Here is a 25542-nt window from a genome sequence, read left to right as displayed (position 1 = left end):
AGCCTTCTGCGTAGAAGCCTTCCTGCCTACTCCGTGTCAAAAGGCCATGCCAAAACCATGATGCAAAACTAGAGCCAGTACTAAATTACATGTATTGTAACCCCTTTTGTCGGTTGCCCAACCTTTCCTTGCGCGTTGAAAGCACCTACTTATGTGCTATGAAAATATGGTACCGTAATGTATAGGAAAATCAGGTCGGCCTACTGATGAAAAAGATATCTACCTATACCTTGCATCAAAAATTTCTTGGAGTACTGGCTACAGTTTTAGCTATCATCATGGTTCCCCGAAGAGTACCTATAGAATAGAACGTTTTCTTTTATCTTCCTTTATTTATTTATTTTACAGTGGCAACATTGTTGAGACTATTTGTGTTTTCCATAAAGCAACACTAATAAATATGTACTTGTCATTTATCAACTTGTCAATCATTTGTCACTGATTGTCAGCTAGCGAACATGGCGGCTGTGCTGCTGTCAACCAAAAATATTAATAAAATATTAAAAAATCATGTGAAACTAACGTATAAATTTTATAGTAATAATTCAGTAATTTTAAATAAACCACAATTCATCTTATCATGTAAACAATGTGCGGCTGCAAGTCAATTTAGGGTATGCATTTGGTTATCTTTATCTCTTGTTGGAAATATTTCGTTGTTTTCATTATTTTAAAAGTTTCATATGATTTATAGTTATTTTCGACAATATTTTTCCTTTCTAGTACTACGCTTCATCATCTCCAGGTAAAGCGGGATCGTCAGATACTGCCCAAAATGTTTTGGCGGCAATTTTGGCTAACAAACCTAAAACTGGAAAAATACCGTCAGCAGGTGAGTCTTGAGAGAACTTTGGTACATTAATATTTACCTTAATAATACGCATAGTTACGGATTGGGATACTGATATTACCATCAAGTCTTGATCTATTTCTTACATAATGTTTGTTTGACCTTGAACATGAATTGTGTCTAACAAATGTGTTCTTGATACCATAGTTGATGTTTCCCTTTATACACCTATTTAGTTTGTGTGATTTATTAACAAATCTCCATTTACATCTGATCACTTCTACATATTTTTACTGTGATGTTTCGAACCTAACTTAATACTGGAAAATCATTTATTTTCTTATTATACCATCAAGTACATTTATAAGAAAGACAATTGAATAACAATAGTACCGCGGCTTGATTGGGATAGATATCAGAGGTAGCCAATTAGGGCCGAAATTACACTGATGATAATGAACATATCAGACTAAATAAATTATTGTTTGTCAAAAATATTTACATTATTTTGTCATGCAATAATTGGACTGAATATTCAAATTTCAATACATGTTGACAATATGGTTTATAGTGAATGATGAGTGCTAAAAATGGTGCAACTGGGCCTAGGATGGCCAAAACTGTAATCCACCTTTGCAAATAGGCATGTATTTTGCTATTGCTGTAGATTCAATTTTAATTTCAAATGATTTTGGACATTCATATTAACAGACAAAATATTTTTGATCAATAACTTTTTATCCTTGAACTTCAACTGTAATACTGAATTCATAATCAGAATGCTAATTAATCTGACAGGCAGACATACTCATTCTTATCAAAAAACTTGAGTACCTACCTATCATCTCATGTATTGTGTAATCAGTCACAGAATATATACATTATTATAAATATATGTGTAAATAACTTATTCACAGAATGTACATCACCATTAGTTTAGTTATGCAATAATTTTAAGGGTGCCAAACTTCAAAAGGTTTAAAGACTGTTACTCAAAGCAATAGAGACAAATGGGGAAACATGTTTGGCCACCTTATACAACATAATGACTTTATTATTGAAGCTAAAAGAGCATTCATATATGAAGTAAAAGACAAGGCAAAGATCTAGGAGTTGAAACCTATGGCAGGGAACAAAGTAGAATGGAAAATACCCCATCAAAAAGAACCTCATACTTCAATTTATTGAAGACTTAAAAAAATGGAACCTAGGATCTTATGTTATTTGTTTACCCATAATATTTGGGACTTAAAAACTTGATGTTCTTTATAAATTATCAATAATGTTGTTTATAATTAATACACTTGCCACACACTTGAATCTTTAAGCTAATTTTTTTTCATTGAACATAAATTATTTCTTTCCCTTTACCAAGATCTATGCTTGTATGTAGTTTGTTTTCATTTGGTAATCCTTGCAAACATGCATTATTTGCTTTTAATTTCTGAGCAGCTTCAATTATTATTAAGCTTATTTTGTTTTTGGGTAACACACAAACATGTTTGCAGTTTTGTATCAATGTCAATAAATATTCCATATATACGTGTAAAACTCTTGCGTTGACTGACGTGTGACTGTGTGACTGACTGTCAGACAACGCACAGCCGAAACTACTGGGTGTAGAAAGCTGAAATTTGGTGTGCAAGTTACTAGGACAGTGTAGGGGAGCACTAAGTAGGGATTTCCCGAAATTCCCACAGGAAACGGATTTTTACTGACATTCGAAGTTGTGGACAAAAGCTAGTAAATAATAAACAAAATAATGATCAAAAATAATTATCAATAAAAATAAACAGCTATATGCATACATTTTTGTAGTTCTACTTTAGACAGGTTGTATAATATCAAATGAAAAAAAAAATTGAAAAATTATTACTTTTGTTGACATTTTATAATTTTTTATATTACTTATTTGTGAAACCCTGTTACTATTGTACTACATTGAAATCTAATAAGGCCAGATGAAGCTTAGCTGTTAATCAAGCTATTATTTTATTATTCCTTTATACAATGATTTTTTAACAGTTTAGTCACATAACACAATGATTCTATCACTCATAATATAAGATTCAAATTTTTTTCTTAATACCTATTATTGCTGTGTGCCTACTGTGTTATATTTTCTCGTGTTCACCATGTAGTTATGTTGCTTTTTTTGTAGTTTTCTTTTTCACAGATTGTGTTTGTTACTAATACTTGGTTGAATGCAGTTCTGATCCCGCACGCATCCTTGTTTGTCCGCTTCTATCCTTTCCTATATCCTTGTCACAAAAAGTAGTTTACATCTTAATTGTAACTCATTAAAGCTCATGTCAAATATTTACAATTTATAATCATTATTAAAAATATTCTAAATTAATGAATTATGTTTTTTAGCCTATTGAAATATAATTAATAAAAAAAATCTTGTTAATTTAAGTGCCTAATTGAAAATGCACTCAAAATTAAGCTTTATTGGAGCGTGTTCTCCAGTCAATAATTGTCATGCAAATTCAATGTCAAAGCAATTTTTTTTTATATCCTGCAAGGTGATACTTGAAAAATGGTCATTGCCAAAAGAACAGAATTTTTCTTCATATATAAAAAGTGTCCACAAAAAATTCAAAAAAGTGTTAAAAAGAAAATAAATCAAATTATATATGATCTAATCCCTACATCACCATCCTATCCTGATGAAGTGTCTCCCGTCCCTAGGTATCCAAAAACGGGACTGCTTTCACCCAGGTGCGTCTGTTTTGTCCCGGGAAGACATCAACCTGGCGGACGCTAAGCCGGTCACCGGGGTGGACATGATCAGGGGCATGCTGGAGTATGTATGGCCTAAGGTGAGTTCTAATGAAGATTTTTTTAAATGCTCGTGTTTGAAAATAATACTAGTATAATCTATACTTATATTTATATAATAAAAATGTTACTGGGCTATGTCTGTACATAGGAGATATTAAAGAAAAAAAGGGGATTTTCATGGTACGAATAGAAGCCAAAACATTTTCTTTTAGAATTTTTGTCCGAATTTGGTGCGTTTTTCACAATTGTATAGCCGATGGACTAACTTAAAATCTGGCAAAGTTTCCATCGCGATACGTTTAATAGAACCCGAGGTTTGACTGTAATAAGTACGCACGAAATAAATGCGGGCGAAGCCGCGGGCAAATATAGTTTATTATATTCTATGAATATATCATCACGTGTATGATTATTGTGTGTGTGGGTGTGTTATTGCTAACACTAGTGTCAGATTTTATTCAAGTCGCCAATAAGGCATCTGACATCATTTTATCTATCTATGAATATATATAAACGTTCTTACTTAACGCTACATAATGCAAAAAGTATAATATTTATCGGGTAATATAACATCTTCCAGGACAATTCAATTATCAGAAATCGCGTCATGCTCTCCCTTTCGCTCCTGTTCGGCGCCAAGATCGTGAATGTTTCTGTCCCGTTCCTGTTCAAATATGCCGTGGATGAAGTGAATGGTGCGGTGGCAACATCTGGTGGCGAAGCGTTATTGGGGATGGCGACCGTGCCACAGGCGCTGGGCACTACAGCTGTTAGCTTGCTACTGGGCTGTGAGTTGATCATGGATGCCTCTTCAGAACCAAGATTTTTCTAGAACAATCTGTTTTTTTAGAGCAATAAAGTCTATATTTAACGGTATTCTGGCGACATCTGGTGGCGAAGCGTTGTTTAGAACTAAGGTTTTTCCAGAATAATCTGTATTCTGAGATTAATAGAGACTATTTTACGGTGTTGTGGCGACATCTGGCGGCGAAGTATTGTTAAATAGATAATTTATTGGGGGATAGCGACTGTGCAACAGGCGCTAGGAAGGGAATATAACAAGTTCCCCGCTTGCTATTTGGGCTTTAAGTCGATCATAGATGGCACTTTAGAACTAAGATTTTTCAAAATAATCTAGTTATATTGAGATTTCAGCGCGTCTACATGAAGTGACGGGCGATCCAAGGGTGGGCAGTTACTTTGCACAGAGGATAGCGGTTCAGAGGGATAATGCTGCCAGCCTTCTTGGAACCCTTCCAAGCGGCGACGAGCTGAAATCTCTTTATTATTTATGATTATAAATTTTGTAAAAAAGGAACCAATTCATTGATGGTATTATCTATGATCTAGTTCTTCTGGCGAAGCGTTGTTGTGGATGGAGAATCCGTCACAGCCACATTTTAATTACAATGGTGGTTTTTAATCCCGGTAAATAAAAGCAACTACAAAACTATATACATACAAAGTACACAATATTCATTGATTCGCGTCGTCATATGTATGAATTCGGCGATAGTGTGTGGTAGTAGCCGGCTATATACTATGTCTAAAAGTTCACCAAACATGGCGGTTTCGTCGTACATTGCGGGTTTTCCACTGCGGTAAATATCAATAAAAGAAAGAAAAAGGAAGCGGTGGTGGTGTAATGGTTAATACGCCCGCCTGTGGATGGAAAGGTCCCAGGTTCGAATCCTACTCGTGCCACATGAGTTTGTATACCAATCTGACTCATGTATAGTAGTTTTCATCGACCACCACTAGTTTCAGGTGAAGGAAAACATCGTGAGGCAACCTGCACACTGGTTGATTTTTAACTTGTGTGTAAAATATAGAAGGCAATGGCAAACCACTCCATTACTAATGCCAAGAAAGTTGTTGTGTGTGTTTAATTCCACGTAATGACCACGACCCTCAGCCATGAGGAATACGACTATGAAGAAATATCAATATTTCTAAAATTAGTTCCAAATTTGCTTCACAGATGGCATGGCACGAGCGACAGCAGCCGGCTTCAATGAAATGAGAAACGCTGTGTTCGCGAAAGTAGCTCAACATTCTATACGTAAACTGGCCTGCAATGTGTTCGTACATCTGCACAACCTCGACCTTAGCTTCCATCTGGGCAGGCAGACCGGGGCTTTGTCCAAGGTAAATGATTTTGGCAATATTTTTGTACACCATAAATTTTTAATTATGCCAAAATAATCAAAGGCTTAATATGAAAGACCCTATTAATACATGTGGGTAATCAGAATTTAATATTATAGTTTATCACCAAAGTTATTGAGGTTTGCGTTTATCCCAAAATATCAATGAATTTATGGACGTAGTTTGAAACTCCAATTATTCCAATTCATAGTTTATCGTGTTCACTCGCTAGGCATAGCCAAAAAATAAATAAAAAAGTATTGCTAGAATTTATCAATGAAAATCATCTTTGTGTGGACCGCTGCAGTGAACCTACCTTTACTATGAAGCGTAGTGTCAGGTGGCACACTCTAAGTATTATAACAAATTATTATAGATTTTTTTGATAAATTTTGGATTTAGATTTTTTTATTTTTTGACTATGCACATATTGTTAGTAATAGGTACTGATAGCCCCATTTTATTTTTTGGTATAATTAAAAATTTATGGTGTATATTGGGTAAGAAACAGTAGGTATCTCTCCTGTAACGGGTCTACTGGAAGAGATTTCTTATGAAATAAGTAGCACAATAATTGTACTAATTTTTATCATGTATTCTTTGATATAAGTTTTATTAGTACATAAATAAATACATAAATAGAAAACTATGGTCTGACAACTAGGGATGCCGCCTATTATGCGAAGTGGAGACGAAAAAGTAGGAAAACGGACACTGGGCTCCGACATTCAAAGGCTGTGGAAGATACCGAGAAAGTGCTCAGATGAGACTTAAATAAAAAACATCTAAGTATGTATTTCTTTCTAATCGAGTGAGATATCAACTCTAAAGGCGTTTGACATGACTTATGTTTATTGCCATTTAGTGTCACTAAATACACACACTAATAGTCAGTGTGCGGGTTTCCTCGCGAATAATTTACCGCGGTAAAATAATTATTGATTTATTTTAACAGTGGCGCCATCTAGACATACTAGGTTAATATGAATATAATATGATTTTTCGGGGAAGTTAAATTATTTCCCACAGTAAAAGTATGTATACATAAATAGTAGCCTATGGTATGACCCAGGTATATATATAAGACTCCTCAGTTTGTCTATGTGATTCACAGACAATAGACCGCGGCTCCCGCGCCATAAACTTCGTGTTATCCGCCATGGTGTTCAACATAGTGCCCACAATATTCGAGCTCACGCTTGTGTCTAGCATATTGGGGCTCAAAGGGGGCATGGCGTTTGCGGGTATGTGGTTATTTGGCTTTAAAGATTTTTATTTTTTAATGTGATGTTATAAAATGAATTATTGCCTGTGTATGAACACGATAAACTCAAAAGTTACCGAAACGTTTTTTTCTAAGGTTTCCTGTGAAAGGTGTGAAACGCCTAAGTATATAATGCATTTATTATGGTCATAATAAATATAATATACTTACTGACGTCGAAAATTTACTTAAAACTCCGTCTATCGCCATTTTATCACATCTCCCGTGTATTGATTTCGTTTCACGTGTTAAATCATTACTTTTCTATATCTAAATGGGAATTTTATTTTATTGCCATATTAGCGACCCGTTCTGGCTTCGCTCGGATAAAAACTGTGCTGGTTTGCATTTCACCATTTTGCGCCATTGTGACGCAACGACAACCACACTGCAATGTGATTGGTTCGCTGCGTCACACTTCGAATCGACTCGATAGTGAGAAGTGAAATGCAAACCCGCACTAACCCCACTGAATCTTCCACAGGATTCACACTATCTATTGGTGAAAACCGCATGAAATTCCGGGCCCACTGCCCGGATTTTTGTGTTTATCGCGAACATACAATACAGACAGACGCGGCAGATGACTATGTTTTATAATAAGTAAGGATATCGTAAATTTTAGGGCTCGCCTTCAGTTGCGTGGGCGTGTACGCGGCGTTCACGCTCGCGATCACTCAGTGGAGAACCAAGTTCCGCGTGTTCATGAACAGGGCGGAGAACGAGGCTGGGAACAAAGCGGTGGACTCGCTTATTAATTACGAAACTGTTAAGGTAAATACATCTAATACTCACTGTATCCCGCGGCTTCACGCGTGGCAAAAAGTCTAAAAGTCACTCTCTTCTTCATAGTCGTATTCCACATGGCTGAGGGTTTTGGTCATTACTTCGGAATGAAACACACACAATAACTTTCTTGGTATTATGAATGGAGTGGTTTGCCATTGCCTTCCCCATTTTACACACAAGTTAATAAGAATCAACCCGTGTGCAGGTTTCCTCACGATGTTTTCCTTCACCGGAAACAAGTGGTGGTCGATGAAAACTACTATACGTGAGTCAGATTGGTATTATACAAACTCATGTGGCACGAGTAGGATTCGAACCTGGGACCTTTCGATCCACAGACGGGCGTCTTAAACATTACACCACCACCGCTTCCACTTAAGTCACTATGCAAAATTATAATTTTAAGTTAATTTTTGGTGAGTAGGTAGCTATCTGCTTAGTTTGAAAATTACCCTAATATAATGCTCCGTTTTGATGTGAAAGGAAGGATAATCAAACGAACATGCTTTCACATTTATAAGTATGGACTAGCTATTGTCGCGTGGAGATTGTATGTTTTCTATACAAGTTTACTTCAAAATAACAAAGTTTCATACAATCTTGCAACTTCTTTTTTCAGCCCCTTTGGGATAGAATGAAATTCTTTCCATAGCGGACGTCACCTAATAACAATATTATAGTTAGTTTTCCTTATAATTTTCGAGTAATGAATTTGAATTTTGAGAAATCTTCAAGATTTATTTAGTGAATGTTTTTCGCTTTTGTATAAATAGATTTCTTTTTGTTCCAGTATTTCAACAACGAAAAATATGAGCTGGAGAAGTACGACTCGAGCTTACAGAAGTATGAGGCTGCGTCGCTCAAAACTGCGTCGAGTTTAGCGTTGCTCAACTTCGGACAGCACGCGATATTCAGCGGGGGGTTGAGCATTATCATGATTATGGCAGCCAATGAGATTGTTAAAGGTAAGTTATTTCTTTTGGATAAATAATATAAATAAATAATTATATAATTGGTTAAATTGTTAAAATACTAGATGTTGCCCGGGGCTTCGCTCCCGTGGGAGTTTTGAGATAAAATATAACATATAGCAATCTTGGATAATGTACCTTTATAATGGTGAAAGAAATTTTGAAATCGGTTCGGTAGTTTCAGAGGTTACCCGCCTCAAACATACAAAGTAAAGAGCACTGTCCCGGATAGACAGGGGCGCGGGTTCAATTCCCGCTAAAGAATTCCGCGAATCCAGATTTTTTTCATCTCATTATTATTTTCAAATAATATTTATTTCGACCACATACATAATAATAAAATATAATCTAGGGTGACGCCACAAGAGACAATAAAAATAATAAAAAATCTGGTTGCGTTCCAATACAATTTTTTTTAAGCCCCTATTTCACAAGGGAACATTTGACGCGCAACATATAGCTTTTTCTCACTCCTTACTGTTGACTAGAGTGAAATAGCACATTGTCGATCTCACTCATGTAAATTGTAATGGAAAGATATGTTCCTCGTCACATGTTCCCCTAATGTATTTATGTCTTTAAGGTGACACTCAACCCTCACCCTCAAGAGGTTTAAATTGGCCTATAAAATGCGAATGTTTTAAAAGAGGTTGCTTTGAAAAAAGTTTTTGTGTTATGAAAGTTAACAAATAGTATTTTTGCTTGGAACATAGCATTTATGTCACCCGGGGAGTGTAAGGAATCTAATAAAACATTTGGTGGAATAAACTCGCGTACGTTAATCCTGAAACACGAATACGTCTTAACTGGTGGCGTGTGATCCCAAGGATGTGACAACTCCATATTTTTTATCAGACACGAGTAATTACGACGGCTAACATTCTACTTGGGGCAAAAATACATTTTTTTGTAACGCGTTAACTTTCGAACCGTTGGTCTGATTTTGATGAAATTCTAAAGGTATATAGGAACTGTCAATAGAATTTTTAAGTTCGTGGGGCATCAAAATCGGTTAAGTCGTTTTTGAAATATTCACAATTTTGTAAAAACGCGAGGTCTTAGTTCGCGGCGAACAACTAGTATAAATAAAAAAAACATCTTTTCAGGAAATATGTCAGTCGGAGATCTAGTAATGGTAAATGGATTACTATTCCAACTATCGATTCCCCTCGGCTTCCTGGGTTCCGTATACAGGGAAGTGAGACAAGCGTTGATCGACATGCAGACTATGTTCACACTAATGACAGTGCAGTCTCGGATAAAGGTAAATATATACAGATTAATATGTAATGCAATAAAAATGAAATACTTATTCAAGAGTCCGTAGAACGACTTTGGAATTCACCAATCACATAGCAGCGGTTGTCGAGTCACACTGTGATTGGTTGCCGCTCGGCTGGGATAATGTTTGTGGCGACATCTACTGCGCAATATGCATAACGACGCAGACGGATGCCGGCTAATTTCAACGATACGAGTAGCACAGACGGTTCGTAACACTACTGACAGATGGCGCTATAGCCGAATCGAGATCGAAGCGACTTGTCTAGAACGCGCAGTTGATGTGTTTGAGACTGGAAGCATAAATCCAACTTCCGTCATCCTAGTTCACGATTTTGGACACTGTTGCAACAATTTACAAGACTGAATGTGTTGGTCACCAAAATCCGTATAGGAAATTGTAATTACATTGTCTAACGGAAAACTATAAAACTTTCGTAATAACATTATTAAACGAGTGTAGAAAAATTTGTAATACCACATCTTTTCATTATGATGTGATGGTGGCGCTAGTGTTCAAATTTACAAAAACATGTTATATCATTATTTAGCCAAAACAGAAAAATGAAAAACAAAGTAATACAAATAAAACGTCGTTCTGCATTCTCTAAACATAAATCACTTTGTTTCCATTGGTTTTGTATCACATCGCAGGAAAAGGACGAAGCTCCTCCGTTGAAAGTAGACGCCAAGACGGCCACAATAGAGTTCAAAGACGTCAGCTTTAAATACATCAATGGGAAGCCTATTTTCAACAATCTCAGCTTGACCATCCCCGCGGGGAAGAAGATTGGTATCGTCGGTGGATCAGGGAGTGGGTGAGCGGAATATTACTTACTAGCGATCCGCCCCGGCGTCGCACGGGTGCGATGTTATGCATGTTACATATATATATAAACTTCCTCTGGAATCACTTTTATCTATTTAAAAAACCCGTCCCATTAAAAAAAAATTTACTTACAAGTAGCTTATAAAAAACGCGTTTGAGAAATATTTTTAATATGATTTAGTTAATTTTGCAAACTCATTATTTATTCACACTTAATTATAAAGTCAATCAAAATAATAGTGAAAAGAAATTAGGTCAATACATAAAACAAGGTTAGTTTCAGGGGTCCGTTGAATGCTTAGCATTTCAAAATCTTCATAAAAGTTCGAGAAGCACTGTCCTTTGTGAATGTTGCAGTTCTAAACATATTACGAGCACACGTTCAGAAAAGCAAAATTATTATTGTTTTGCAGAAAATCAACATTAGTTAGACTGCTGTTCAGATTCTTCGAGCCGCAATCAGGTCAGATATTCGTTAACGGACAGAATATAAAGGATTTGGACCTTGCCAGTTTAAGAAAAGCTATTGCGATTGTACCCCAGGTAAATGTATATATTTTTTGTAGAAATTACGTTTCACAGAAGGACAACAACTGTTTAAATATAGTATGTATTGTATTCTAATATACTAATGGTGGTTTGCAGAGCGTTTCGACCTCTGTGGCCGCGCTGTCATTACGATCCGTCATTGATTGAGCAAGGAGTCTTTTCCAAAATCAATCTATACTATTATTATAAAGAAGTAAGCGTTTGGGAGTTTGTATGTTTGAGGCGGGTAATCTCTGAAACTATCGAGCCGATTTCAAAAATTCTTTCACCATTAGAAAGGTACATTATCAAAGATTGCTATAGGCTACATTTTATCTGAAAATTCCCACGGGAGCGAAGCCCCGGACAACATCTAGTAATTCATAAAACTTACATTACCACAGTACAGCTTAATTATTTTAAAGTCAGATAGTAAAACTAATAAGCCTAAGCCTTTGTTAAAATTTGAAAAATTGTAATGGGAGCGCGGACGCAGCGGTGGAAACGCTCTGAGAAACAAGCTGTTAGGGGTGCATTATGTAAATTAAGATAATTTTAACACAAAATCACAACACATCAATTATCATCAACACATCGCGAGGAAACTTGCACGCACACTCATAACACTTTGCGATCTGAACTGATATGCAACGCAAATTCGTACCGTCGAGGTATTTTTTAGTATGTATGCGATTCATTTTAGGTCCCCAAATTGAACTGCATTGGAATTGTTCCGTAAAAGATGGTAGTAGGTCTGCAGTATACAGGGTTACTGGTATCAAACGTAAAACCTCCTAAAGACTACTTAGGTACATCAAAACAAGCAACTTTTATTCTACGACTTTTCGGGATTCGTAGTTTTTTTTTAATATAAAAAAAAAATACAATCTAAATTGCGATTCTACACATCTTAACTCTATGCAATAGCCCCGCAACACGAGACAGTGCAGTAGCGTTATGTAGCCGAATCGAACATAGAGTTAACGCTGTATAGAAACGATATTAAAATAAAAATAAAAAAAATATTTTTATTTATTACGTTTAGACAAAAGTCGTAGAACAAAAGATGTTAGTCTCTATGTACCTTATGCGCCTTTGGAAGGTTATGCGTTAGACACCTGTAACCCTGTATACGTTTTATATCCAGGATTGCGTGTTGTTCCACGACACGATATACCACAATCTTCACTACGGCGACCTCGCGAAGACCAAAGAGGAAGTGTATCAAGCAAGCAAAATGGCCGAGCTACACAACTCAGTGGAAACCTGGCCTAAGGTACGTATACAACACTAGCTGCCCGAACCATTTTCGCTCGGGTAAAACCATAAAAAAGCCTAGCCTTGTCTCATTAAGGTTTTTTTTTGTCTCTATGTCAAATGTCCTGAAAATTTGTCCATAAGTTTATTCATTACATACAAAAATACAAATCTCTCGAGTAAAACCACAAAAATGTATGACAAACTCTGTCTCTGTGCCAAACTTCAAAATTTGTCGAGTAATTTTTGAATTTATTTGTTACAAACAAAAATATGAATCTGCTATCTGTATAATATAGTATAGTATAGACTAAGAAACATTGTCCGCTGTTTTTTTCTGTGCATTGGGGAAAGCAAATAAAATTAATGTAACATCGTTGAGACAATATATAGGACACTATATATTTATTTATTATATTTTACACAAGCCTCAAGTTTTATTAATATATAAAGCCCTCGAAATCAGATGAAACAAAAACGGATTGCACAGAAGTGAAAACTTGAATATTAACGTTGTGCATTTTTGACATCTTACGAATTTTCGATCTGGGTCACGTGTCCTGACGCGAGTTTAACATTTTTTTAACCATCACAATAAGTGCACAACACCGCTAAAGAAGTTTTCACTTCAACAAGTTTGTTTGTTAGACAAATTAAAAAACCCCCGACTTTTCAATATTCATTTCGCTACAACTTATGAACGGCTGAACAGATTTTCATGAAACATGGCTACAAACACGTTAAACTGAATAGTCTGTATAATGTATGGTCCGGGCGCGCAGGGCTACGAGACGCAGGTGGGCGAGCGCGGGCTGAAGCTGTCGGGCGGCGAGAAGCAGCGCGTGGCGATCGCTCGGGCCATCCTCAAGGATTCTCCCATCATCGTCTTTGACGAGGCCACCTCCAGTCTGGATTCCCTCACTGAACATGTGAGTTTATCATTGTCATCATCATTTCAGCATTTTCCGCCCACCACTGCTGAAATCCGAAATGGGTTTCTATGACAATCTCGCCCGATTCATTTTGCTGTGGGAATCAGCTATTCATTGCCAATCCAAGATGGCTGCCGCTGCGTAATGTTGGATTACACATTTTGTCAATATGAAATAGAATAGGCTTCGCTAGTAGAACAGAGTTCACTATAAAAAAATTAAATCAGCCTATTAAATCCAGGTCAAATTATTCTTTTAAAAATAAATAAATAATGCATAACACACAACGGCCCGGATACTAACCACTAAGCGAGCATCGCTGGTCCGATGGACACAAACTCGGAAGCGGACACTAGTAGTCTGTAACAAAATTAATAACTTTGATATTTCAGGCAATCCTACAAGCGCTAAAAGCAGCTACTGTCGGCCGCACGTCTATATGTATAGCGCATAGACTATCAACAGTGGCAGACGCCGACGAAATCTTTGTTCTAGAACAAGGAAACATTACCGAGAGAGGGAAACACGAGGACCTCTTGAACAATCCTAAGTCATTGTATTTTAGACTCTGGGAGAAACAGAATAGGGACGCAGTTGCTAAATGAAGTTGGGACGTTTTTATTCTAAGCTGTTGAACGCGTATTGGTTGTATTGCAGAAGTGTACTAAGTGCAGTTTGAATTGTGATTGGTTATGGTTTTGTTTTTTAAACTATGTTCTATATTTGAGATTTTTTTGAATACCTACATTTTTATATGCACGATTATCCAGAGTAGGAAAATATTTTCATGTCATATTCTTAGTATTATAGGTTCTGAGATTAACATAACAAGGACGAGTTTTCTATCATAAGTTGTTTTCAAATTCGGTTGGATATTGGTTTTATTTCTTCAAAATAGTAAGGGAAGTAAAAAAGGTCAGAGGTTGATGTGACCGCAGCAACTATTTGTTTGTAGTTTAAAAAAGAAAACCATTTAACAATTTGCCGGACACACGGCGATAGGCAGCCGTAGTTTCACGACTGATGAACAGATAGTGTTAATACTTGTAGTATTGGATAGGAGTAACTAGCAAGACCCTCCGCGTTAAAAATTGTGTTTTACAAGTACTGGACAGGGCTAGCTGGAATAACTCCAGTCAGATAAATCTGGCAGTTAGTTTATCTGTTAGATTTTAACATGATATTTTATCAGAAGGTGATTGTGGTTACGACAACTGCTATAGTATACTGCTGTTAACAAAGATTGGCTAGTCCGGGCGACTCGTTTGCTTTTATGTTTTTTGAGTAAATGATTTTATTTTGTTAATATTTTAAATGTTGACGCCATCAGTCGTTATTGTAAATGTATACGTTATTGTAATGTAATGTAACGTGTATATAACGTTGTAAATCAATGTACTTTACAGCGTATTAGTGCGTGTCAGATGGTTTCGTTAAAAACGATCACAAAATGTAACCAAAAATATAAGTCAGGAATTGTGGTTTTTCTGAAATTATTACTACACAGGTTTAACTAGAATTATGTAAAGCAGTTGATTTTTATGATAACTTAATGTTTATCATGTTATTTCTGTTTCATTTATCTCAGTGAAATATTCCAAGAAATATGCTAATATCAGATTATTTGTTCAATATTGTCAACTTGTATTTACTCTTGTGAAATTAAATATTATGTTTACTACCTCTTTATTCTAATTTAAAAACATAAATGTGTATTCTTGGAGACCTGAAAAACCGGATTATTCTCTCAATAGATCGTCGAAAACTTTGTAAAAGTTATTTTATTGATAAATTGGTATTCGATACGTTTAATGTAAATAGTTGTTGAAACATGTACAGTGAACGTTAAATAAGTATATTATTTTTTTATAGTTACGTGTTTTATTTAAAACCGAATGTCCAGTCTCCCATCGTACTTGCTAACAATGTATTATCTTCATCTCAGCCATATGAAGTTCTCTGATGGACATAGTATATCATAATTAATTTAAAAAAAGAATTCAGGTATCAACATCAAAAATCATATGTTTACAGCAAGAACTAATTTTGTGATGTAGGTATTCTTGGAATAAGCTAAGGATATTAATGGTTATTTAAATAAATGTCTGAAAATAGTAAAATATTTTACTTCCTCCATCAAGCATAAGTGTACCACTTCCACTATCTAAAAACAGTTTTGACCAGTGAAGAAGCTTTAGTGTTTTTTTATTTTATTTTGTTTTATCGAATTAAAAAATAATATATATATAGCAAATGCAGAAGTGGCCAGTAGCAAAAAAAAAATCCATTGAATTAAATCGATTGACAAGTTATCGGTTACCACGACGACGGCGACACAACAAATCGTTCACGAGAAATCAACTTTTTATCAAAATAGTTGCCCCTACGGGTGGTTTTATATTATTTTAGTATGGAGTTTGTATTCTAAGGATGTCAGTGCTTAGCCTGATACCAGAAGACAGGAAGAAAGAACAAAGGTGAGTAATTTCTGTATGACAAGTCAAATCAAGTAATTTCTGTAGGAAATAGCATCTTCCGCGGCTCCACCCGCATGAAATTCCCACAAGATTAGTTATGTTTCCGAGATGAAATGTACCCTATATCCGTCTCTGTACTTCAAACTATATATATATATATGTGCAATTCAAGAAGATTGGTTGAGCAGATAGAGCTTGAAGATAAATAAACTTACTTTTGCATTTATAGTACCTATTAGTTAACTAATTGGGATTAGAACTTCACAGGCACTATTTCACGTCAAATTTTGTATTATACATATAGGTAGTAATTTTCAAAAAAAGGTACTAATTACTGGGATTTCAGCACGACTACTTATTGCTGAGTAGAAATGCAGAAATAAACTCGTTTAAACAGTTTTGGTCCCTATCATGCAATGCCACAAGCAAGAGTATTGAATTCTTTGGTGTGCATGGCATAAGTTATATTAAGTCTTTCGCTCCCATGTAATTAGATATATTTAAAAATACAGTATTAGGTTGGCTTTAGAAAAAAGTGAACGAAATTTCATAGTCCTGAAGACGAACACCTTTCTGTTTGATGGATAAAATTTACGAAATGGTAGGATATTTTGCGTTGAAAACATATATCATACTTTGCCACTTGGGTGGTGCCATGGGTGATGCTATATTTTTTTAACAGTCATAAAAGAATTAGGTAGGTACCTATGTTATCTTACAAGTACATTATAAAGAAGAAAATCTTTCATGGCCATAATTTTAAAAGGTAAAAATTAGGTAGGTACCTACTGATTTTGTAGGCCTAGGAGCACAAAAATAGGATTTTTACCAATTATATACACACCTACTTTTTAGAGGTAATACCTAATGCAGACGCAGCTAACTGGTGCGAACCAGTTAGCTTTTTGTTATCGGGTATTCATTAACTGTAGTGGAGCACCTATTGAAATTTCATACACGGTATCAACGCCCGCCTACAATATACCTACTTAGGTATAAATAAAGGTTTATTTGGCAGTATCGCTTCAACCAACTTGCATACCGGCTGCAGTCTTTCGTTGACACTCATCGAGTTTTGGCGTTACGAATAAATTCGAATAACTTAGTTGCTGTCAATAAAAATTTAAAAAGAGAAAAAAAAGCAAATTAAAAAAGTATTACCTATCTACTATGAAATATAAAAAGTCAAATTAAATTCCGTGCAGAAATTCTTTGCAATAAAATTTAAAAACAATAAAATGGGCAAAGTAACCAACGGTAAAGGAAAAGCGAGCAGTTTCCCGCGTGTGTCTATGTGCGTGGTATTTATCTTGTAATTTAAATATTTTGTTTCAAAGGCTATTCGTTGTGTTACCTTTTTGGTAACTAGGTACTTTAGGGAGCTGTTTGAAGAGGCAAATGAAATTTTCTTAACGAAGTAAGCAGAAAAACAAATACCTACCTCTGTCTCTTTACACAAATGGCACTTTATTTCTCTTACAGAATACAGTAAAAGAGGACGTTCTTATGATGATAATCTCTTTTTGTGCTCTGCTACCTAACTGGACTTTTTATAAGTATCTTGTGTTTCTCTTTTAAATTCGCTTGATCCCGGTTAGATACATTTTCGTTTAGATAGGCCGTGGTCGGAGCCGGCCTAAAAAATAAGCTTTATGCCGGCTAAACACTAACGCTGAACTCGCATGCCAACGCGAATTTGCGAATATTGCGTAGTTTGTATGAGAACTTTTATTTACCGCAATGAAATCCCAACAATGTGACTTGGGTGGCTAATGGACCATCTCGTCTATAATGATTTTTGTTTTGATTTGGTGATCAAAATAATATTGAAAAATATAATAATAAAATAAACTTTTATAAAAACTGTTTATAACAAACATAAAATAATGTAATTTTCTCAAAATACAAAATATATCATTGATTGTAGATAACAGGAAAACCTTAAAAAAAGAGTTTTTGACAATTGGTTGCTCGACAATCAGTAGATATTTGTAGCCGACCTGACCACTGTCATTTTTAGGAAATGTTTACTCGACCAGTGGACGAGATTTTTATGGGACAGTAGCCACCCCAGTCAGCAATGTATGTTGAATTTATTTGCCAAAGTTCGGTGAACTGTTCCGTGTTAATGGTGATTCATTTCAATTTTGAAGAAGCGGCCATGCGGTATATGATTTTTATCCAAGGCGTCTCGGCGTCATAATATTGTGTCGTAAGATTGTTGTTTTCTTTCAAGATTTGTTCAGTACCGCGAACTAGCTGTTGCCTACAGCTCCGCCTGCGGTAATCCAAGTTTAACCTCTGGTATCTATTCGGAATTCATCAACATTGGCCAAGCAGTGAATTTTAGCTAGATTAGGATGTACTTAGGTACTTATGCGAAATATAACATTGATTGAGTCGAATTGGTTAAGGGTGAAGCCCGAATAGGTACCTAATAGGCACTTAAAGAAACTTTCGAAAATTTTCGCTTTTATAACATTAGTTGGGATTCTCGAAGCTACTAGAATTCCTCGGATTTGCAGGTATAAAGGCTTGGGAAAAATTTGTTAGCTGAAATCTTGCCAGCGATTTTTTGTTAATCAACACTTTTCCACCGATTCCAGTTAGCTATGCCGCAATGCGCCCACCATAGGTATTGTTGTCTTTGTGTCCTGTTCCTATAGTAAGTAGGTACCTACCGTAAGCTAGTACAATTCTAATCTAGGTCGATACTATTTTGTTATAAGTTATGCATGGTAGCCTACTTATCATGTACTCGAGGTTTTACTGGAACGGTATTGATTGGGTTCTGCTTAATCCACTTATCGCGATATCTTTTGTTCAATTGATAAAATAATATCTGTTGCTTAGGTTGGTTTATATTCTAGACGGGATCCCGCCCTAAAATAGGACCACTTCATAGGGTGGATTTCGTACGAGGTGACTAAAATACACGCAGCCATGACCGCTGATAGGTAATAGTAACTTTCACAAATAGCGTTAAATCACAGCAGACTTTTAAAAAAGGTGACGGGAGGATGAGAGAGAGATACCAGCCTTATCTCCTATAATGAACCCTCGTGCCCACATAATTTATGCATTTAGGTTTGATAGGTATATATTGACAATTTTCAATAATTTTATTGAAAATACTATCCATTTTTTTTATATTTAAATTTTGAAATGTTTTAATAATGATGTAAATTCGTCCTCTAAATTTTTAATATATTTATAATATAAGACCTACAGTTGTTAATTAACGTCTTTGGAGAAAAGGCCGCGGTGAAGTTTATTGCGCCGCTTCTTCTTCACCTGCGCTATGGAAGTGGGCACTAGACTTAGTAACTAAATTGAATAACGAATTTTAATTTGATGTGAAGTTTTTAATAGGAATAGGATGAACCTTGGAAACGTAGCTCTCAATTTAGCTTGAATATTGCAGAGATTTCATTCAGCGCATGTTGCACCATATGCAAAACCAGTTTGTACACAATCTTTGTCAATATTCCTTCCAGAAAAGAATCGCTCGAGAGCGTATACAGCAGCAACTCCCGGCTCAACTTGCTCAACAAGCGCAAGAGACTCAACCCACTCAACGACGCGATGTCCAACCATTCGCTCAACGGTCGTCCGGACAAGTTCGTGACTCAACGAGTGCTGTCGGCGAAAACTCACCGAGTTAAACAACTGCAGAATCAGCTCGCTGATGCGCATTATCACCTACAGGTTAGTTAACGAAGATATTAACGGCTAAACATTGCCAATTAACCAGTGGCATAAATCAAGAGATTAAGCTCGCTCAACGACGCATTGTCCAACCGTTCGGTCGTCCGGTCAAGTTCGTGACTCAGCGAGTGCTGTCAGCCAACAATTTAAATCATTAATTAAAATCTTGCCTTATATTTATTGCGTGGTTTGTGAGTTTTCTTTTTTTGGGGAAGGAAGAAACCACCAAAAATCTGCTAACTGTTCACTTATAATGTGTAATTATTTTAAAATAAGACGAGCGGTATGAGCACCTATCTAGGAATACAATGTATTCGAGCATATAGCATAGTGAGGATACGGCTTTTAAACCATGTTTGAACAATTCAATGTTAACAGCTTTCCTATTAGATTTTCGGAAACTTTTGACGTTACGAGGTCCTTCAAAAGTTTAAAATTGAGCACTTATTATTAATCAGTGATCAAAACAAATGAACCCAATTATAAAGTTTGCTCCGTAAATAGCACTGAGTTTGTGAACATAGGCGTATTATACACGGCCCAGCTGCGCTCAAGTTTTCAGAAATTGTATTATTGCGTGAATTTTACAACTGACTAAAAAGGAATGCGGTGTTGTATGTTAAGAAATGGAAAATTGTACCTAGGTATGTGTGCTTCTTTACAGTATCACTTAACCTTAATAAATAACTACCTTATGTTGTGTAGTTAGTAATCAAAACAGATTGATAATTTAGGTCTCTCTTCAAAAGAGCAAATTTAATGGCGCCTGCCATTGCAGGCGTATATGCATATATATCCATATATTATTATCATTATGTAAAATATAAACTGTTTTAAAAGAAAATAATTATATGAAATGTTAGTTTACAAAGCACAGCATAGTGACAAAGAATTTTTGAACAAAGTTAAAAATTCTCAATATTAATATGTGTTATGTAAATTTTTTTATTGCTTTTACATTATTTTTGATTTGATAAAAAGTTTTTACGATGATTTTTAAGATGATTACCTTTTCACTCCACGAAAGATCTTTTTTAAATTATACTTACAGGAAGATTCTAGAAAATAGGGCTACGATAGCGTGTCGTGATTGATGCCTTTAACATTAATTTGACACTATATTTTCAGGAACTGAGCAACGAGAACCGTGTTTTACGAGCTCTGCAGAAGAAGCAAGAGATCGCCCTGCAGAGGTAGCAAGTTTGTTTTACAAAAATGTCATTTTTGCCACAAGCTTTTATTGTCTCGCCAGAGAGATCTTATGGCATTTAACGCCTGACGAAAATTCCGGGCAGCACTATCACGTAATGCTTATCGTAATAATGCATTCATGGAAACTGAAGCGACGTGGGAAATTTCAACTCTGTATGCCAACTGGAAGTGGGAGAAATCTTCACTTGCACGATTTGATTACAGACAACGGAACAGGTGAAACTGAACAAAAGCTTGTAAAATCACGATGTTTCGCATTCTTTCTGGCAAATTTTGTATTCAGCCAGTACGCTCCCATTTTTCAGTCACTCAAGAGTGTTGGCTGCCCTGTTTTTGTTTGTTCTTAGAAATAATATAACACACGTTTTGTACCCCATCTTTACAAATTTATTCTATTTGCCTACATCCAGCATCGACTTTCAAGTCAACAAAAGATTTCATTTGTAATCGAATTGTCGCGAACGCTTTCTATTTCTGTACTGAATTTAAACGATTTTCGCTAAAAGCGTTCGATGTTACGGAGGAATTGAAGACACCTTGAAACTCGCGATTCGATGCGTAAATAAAAATTGCCGAATACATAACAATATCTATACATATAATAAAACTGTTAGTGTACTAGGTATATGACGTCTTTATGGGATTAACAGATACCAAAACATTTTTTTTAAATTTTTGCCTGTCTTTGTTTGTTCAGCATCACGCATTAATTATGGAATTAGATTTTAAGTTAGACGATTCAAAACACACAGTTATTTGGCGGTCTAACTTCAGATCTGTATTGGTTTTATCAAGCAACGTATTGTTGCTTAGAACACGAGATATTGACAATATTCAGTTATGAACGAAATAAACGCGCGAAAGTGCTTGCAAGAGCTAATTCTAAATATAGTTCGTGTGGAAGAGGGTCTTAGATAAACTAATCTACATTTTACACCGGACTAAAGGTGCATGTAGGCGTTTGCCTCATTGCATTCGAAGGGTTCATTCCCACGCAAAGAATACGTGTTTGTGGTCACATTGTATGTTGAATTGCCTGATGTCTGTAAGAAAAGTGTGTTCCGTGTTTCCGACATCAGGTTCGATTTCTTCGTTTGCGGGCCAAGTTAAGGTCAATCTGAAGAAGATCATTTCGGACTCGGGATCTCCAACGAAGCATGATCCAGCACAATGACAATTTTAAGCTATATAGATCATCGATTGATATTTTACGGCGTTGTGCCGTAGTCACCAAGCTCGTCCTTTATCTGGAGAACCTGCATTCAAATCCTGGTACTTGAATTCTGAATTTCCAAATCGGATGCGGGCCAATATTTGTACTTGTGTTCACAGATATGCGGTTCTGTTGGTATTATGTTCGTTTCTGCATTTTCGTTCATCTGAGTATGCCATTGAGTTTGTTTTTTATTTATTTCTCTGTTTTCCGGATTGCTCAGCCAAAAACTGTCATCAACTTTTCCTTCTTTACTTCATACGGTCTTCGGCATCCTTAGTAGTGAGACCATTGGTGTTGTCTGTTTATAAACATTTATTATTACTTCACGTTTAGGTATGAGAACTCAAACGCGGAGCTGCCACAAGTCCTCAACTCTCACAGTGAGGAGATGCGAGTGCAGCAGACGAAGTACAAACAGCTGAAGCAACAGTACAAGGAGACCGCGCAGAAGTTGAAAGAGAGAGACACGCAGCTGCAGCAACTTAAAGACGAACATCAACATTTGTTGGAGCTGAGCAAAGATCGGTACTAATAATGTCTTTATTTCTCGCCACAAAAAAACAAAAGGAAGGCTCGAAACCGTACCGTGAACCAAAATCAATGGTTCACGGTAGTTCTAGTTGAAATATCAAAATTTAAAAATATGATTTCCTTAGTTGCCAGTTTGCCTGTAAATAAATGGTTTACCATTTAAAATATTATATTGTTTACATCTCATCTTCAGGAATCTTCTAGAACGCGAAAAGCTCCAAGCGCAAGTCGCAGACCTCACCCTAAAAGTGAACTCCCAGAATGAGACCATCAGCATGCTGCAGCGGCGCATAGCACTGGAAGCGAAGAATTTCAGGCACCAGCTGCAGAACGAGATCAACAAGCACAAGGACACCAGGCACGACTTGGACCTCGCTATCACCAATGCTGACAAACTGTCTACTATCATCGAGGTTACAGACTTCCGCCTTTTTCAACTTATAGTCAAATTAGAATCTTTTTCAATTGTAAAAGAACATAAAACTTGTATGGAAATGTCGTTAAGCATTCTATTGTTATATCTCTTTCAGATGAAGGAAAAGATGTTAAGTACGGCCGCCAGTCGTTCTGTAAAATCACCAGTGAAATCTTCATCTTTAACGACCATACCGCGACCAGTCAGTAAGAATAAACCCGGACAAGAAAACACTCGATCTGATGAGCGTAATGTAAGTGTTTCTTAGTAAAAACTAACTCGCATGAGCTAGTGTTTGAAGAATTTGATTGAAATAATATATTTTTGCAGGTAGAACAATCTTTCCTCGCGAAACTTTGTGAAAACTCGCGAAACATCAGCAGTGCAATGTCGCATGATGACACCTCCTCTTCGACTGAACCGCGTTCAGCATACGCCAGAAGCAGAACCAATTCCACGAGCAGATCTACTCCAAACCCGAGAAAACCTTCCAAGAGTTCTTCTGACGATAACATGTTGGAGCTGGCTAAGACTGTTCAGGATGGAATGGCTGATTTGGCAATTTTTGATGAAGTTGACTTTCAAAATACACATCCAGATGAAGTACAGAAAAAGATAGAATCTATGAAAGCGGATCTGCTTACTAAAATTAAGATGAATGAAGAGCCATCATCTAGAAAGTCAAGTGCTTTGAGAAGAGGGTCTATAGAACATTCTATCGAAGAACAAATTGAGGAAGAGGAGGAAGCAGAAGAACGACCAAAATCACGAGGCAGAAGGCATTCTAATGTGTCATTCTACGATGACGTTACGGTTGAAGAAACTACTACGACAGTTAAAATTAACAGCCATAATATGATAGAAAATGAAATAATGAAACCTAAACGAGAGGTCAGTAATTTGGATAGGACATTAGGGAGTGCAGATAAAGATAGGGTTATGCCAAAACGTGAAAACAGTAATTTGGACAAGAAATTGGCCGGCAAACCAATTGATAAATACTGCAAGGATATCATTCAAGATATAGAAAAGAGCAGTAAAGTCATAGATAGACACTTAAAGCAATTTAAAAGCTCCCAATTTGAGAGTGATAAATTGGTGCAGCAATTGCAAGTTGTCGATAAAATTAACGATTATGTTAATACAAATGGTGAAATACCAACGGAAGCATTGACAGAATTAAATAATAATTTTAAAATGTTGACAGATCAAGTATTTACTGATATACCAGTCCCTAGGAAAAGGTCTTTGTCAGGTAGAAGAGGATCTAGAACAGAATCCAAAACCAATTTGCTCGGAGACTCAAATTTGACTAATCAGGATCTCTTAGATGATTTACTTGGAAAAAAATGATGGAAGTCAGAATGATGATTGATGTTGAGTATTGCTTTTTACGAACGTTTATTGAGAAGACACCAATAAATATATATATAGCCGATATTAATCTATAAATGTTGGTTGATGAAGTATCCGTATTGTTGAAATAAAAGAAACTTATGTCAATAAATTGTGTCCAATAAGTCACAATCAGAAATGTATATCAAGCCTTAAAATTTCTTGATTCTCTTTGACCGATCCTTGTAAACAATATTCGAGACCACTAAAATAGATCCATACAGTATATGCACTAATACTTACAAGGCGTAAGACGACGCAGTTTTTCAGAAAAAACCTATTTCAGTTTCAGTTCTCATATTGTAGTGTCTGTTTATTAATATGTTTCGGTGTACTTATGTAATTTATTATATTAATACAGTCATCTCTGATATAAATAGTAGAGAAACAAGCATACGGCCAAAATATTTACCGCAACCTATGAAAACCTGAAGATAAGGTTTAGGTCAACGGTAATAAATGTTTTGTTTGGAACTATAATTGAGGAAATATGCAAAAAAATATGAAAGTTATGAAGGATATTACTAGAAATAAAGGATTTTGTGACCAAATTATTCCTACTTTAGGTACAGAGTGGTTTTGTGTGACGAGTGTTTTTTAAACCGATGTATGTATGTGAGATTTTATAGATTGTTATTAATATTATTGATGAGTGAGGATAGATTATTATATTTTTGAGACTTAATACGCGTTTTTTATTTTGCACATTGTTTTTATCTTCTAATCAACAGTAACTCTTATACTACAAAACGTCCTGTTATGGGGGATAATAATTCCATATGTAAGGATTGTACTTGATATTAGAGGGCGAAGTGCGGGTTTGCATTCTATCGAATCGATTCTCAGGGAGATGGAGCGAACCCTGTGCGACATTGCTATTTAAATGTCACCATCGAGGCGATTCGAAGTGAGACGCAGCGAACCAATCACATTGCGCCATTATGACGCAATGTGTATTAATTTTACGCAAAAAGTTTCACCTTCCCCTTTTTTCTGAATTTATTTCCATTCT

At 35.9% G+C, this 25542-nt stretch overlaps 2 protein-coding genes across 4 annotated transcripts; both read left to right on the top strand.

The window, feature by feature from the left end:
- The first annotated feature begins 431 nt into the window (after window positions 1-431).
- Window positions 432-15447, top strand: ABCB7 (ATP binding cassette subfamily B member 7). Of its 3 annotated transcripts, none has more exons than XM_053746956.1 (14): window positions 432-614; window positions 724-832; window positions 3539-3615; window positions 4158-4365; window positions 5559-5725; window positions 6840-6969; window positions 7615-7763; window positions 8569-8743; window positions 9856-10013; window positions 10685-10848; window positions 11273-11402; window positions 12535-12663; window positions 13427-13573; window positions 13969-15447. In XM_053746956.1, the coding sequence occupies exons 1-14, from the start codon at window positions 459-461 to the stop codon at window positions 14179-14181; spliced, it is 2112 nt and encodes a 703-aa protein (XP_053602931.1). In that variant the 5' UTR covers window positions 432-458; the 3' UTR covers window positions 14182-15447. The 3 variants fall into 3 exon arrangements, with proteins under 3 accessions (XP_053602931.1, XP_053602930.1, XP_053602929.1); XM_053746955.1 differs by having other exon boundaries at window positions 3515-3615; XM_053746954.1 differs by having other exon boundaries at window positions 3485-3615.
- A 453-nt stretch (window positions 15448-15900) lies between these two features.
- Window positions 15901-25215, top strand: LOC128670930 (uncharacterized protein). The gene is made up of 7 exons (XM_053746958.2): window positions 15901-16053; window positions 19551-19761; window positions 20890-20954; window positions 22523-22714; window positions 22914-23133; window positions 23251-23388; window positions 23466-25215. Exons 1-7 carry the CDS (start codon window positions 16007-16009, stop codon window positions 24486-24488), a joined length of 1896 nt encoding a protein of 631 aa, XP_053602933.1. The 5' UTR covers window positions 15901-16006; the 3' UTR covers window positions 24489-25215.
- The last annotated feature ends 327 nt before the right edge of the window (window positions 25216-25542 follow it).

This window comes from Plodia interpunctella, chromosome 6 (assembly GCF_027563975.2).
Source record: "Plodia interpunctella isolate USDA-ARS_2022_Savannah chromosome 6, ilPloInte3.2, whole genome shotgun sequence".
Lineage (NCBI taxonomy): Eukaryota > Metazoa > Arthropoda > Insecta > Lepidoptera > Pyralidae > Plodia > Plodia interpunctella.
The sequence above is the reverse complement of the archived record's forward strand: the minus strand, read 5'-3'. Positions and strand labels throughout refer to the sequence as shown.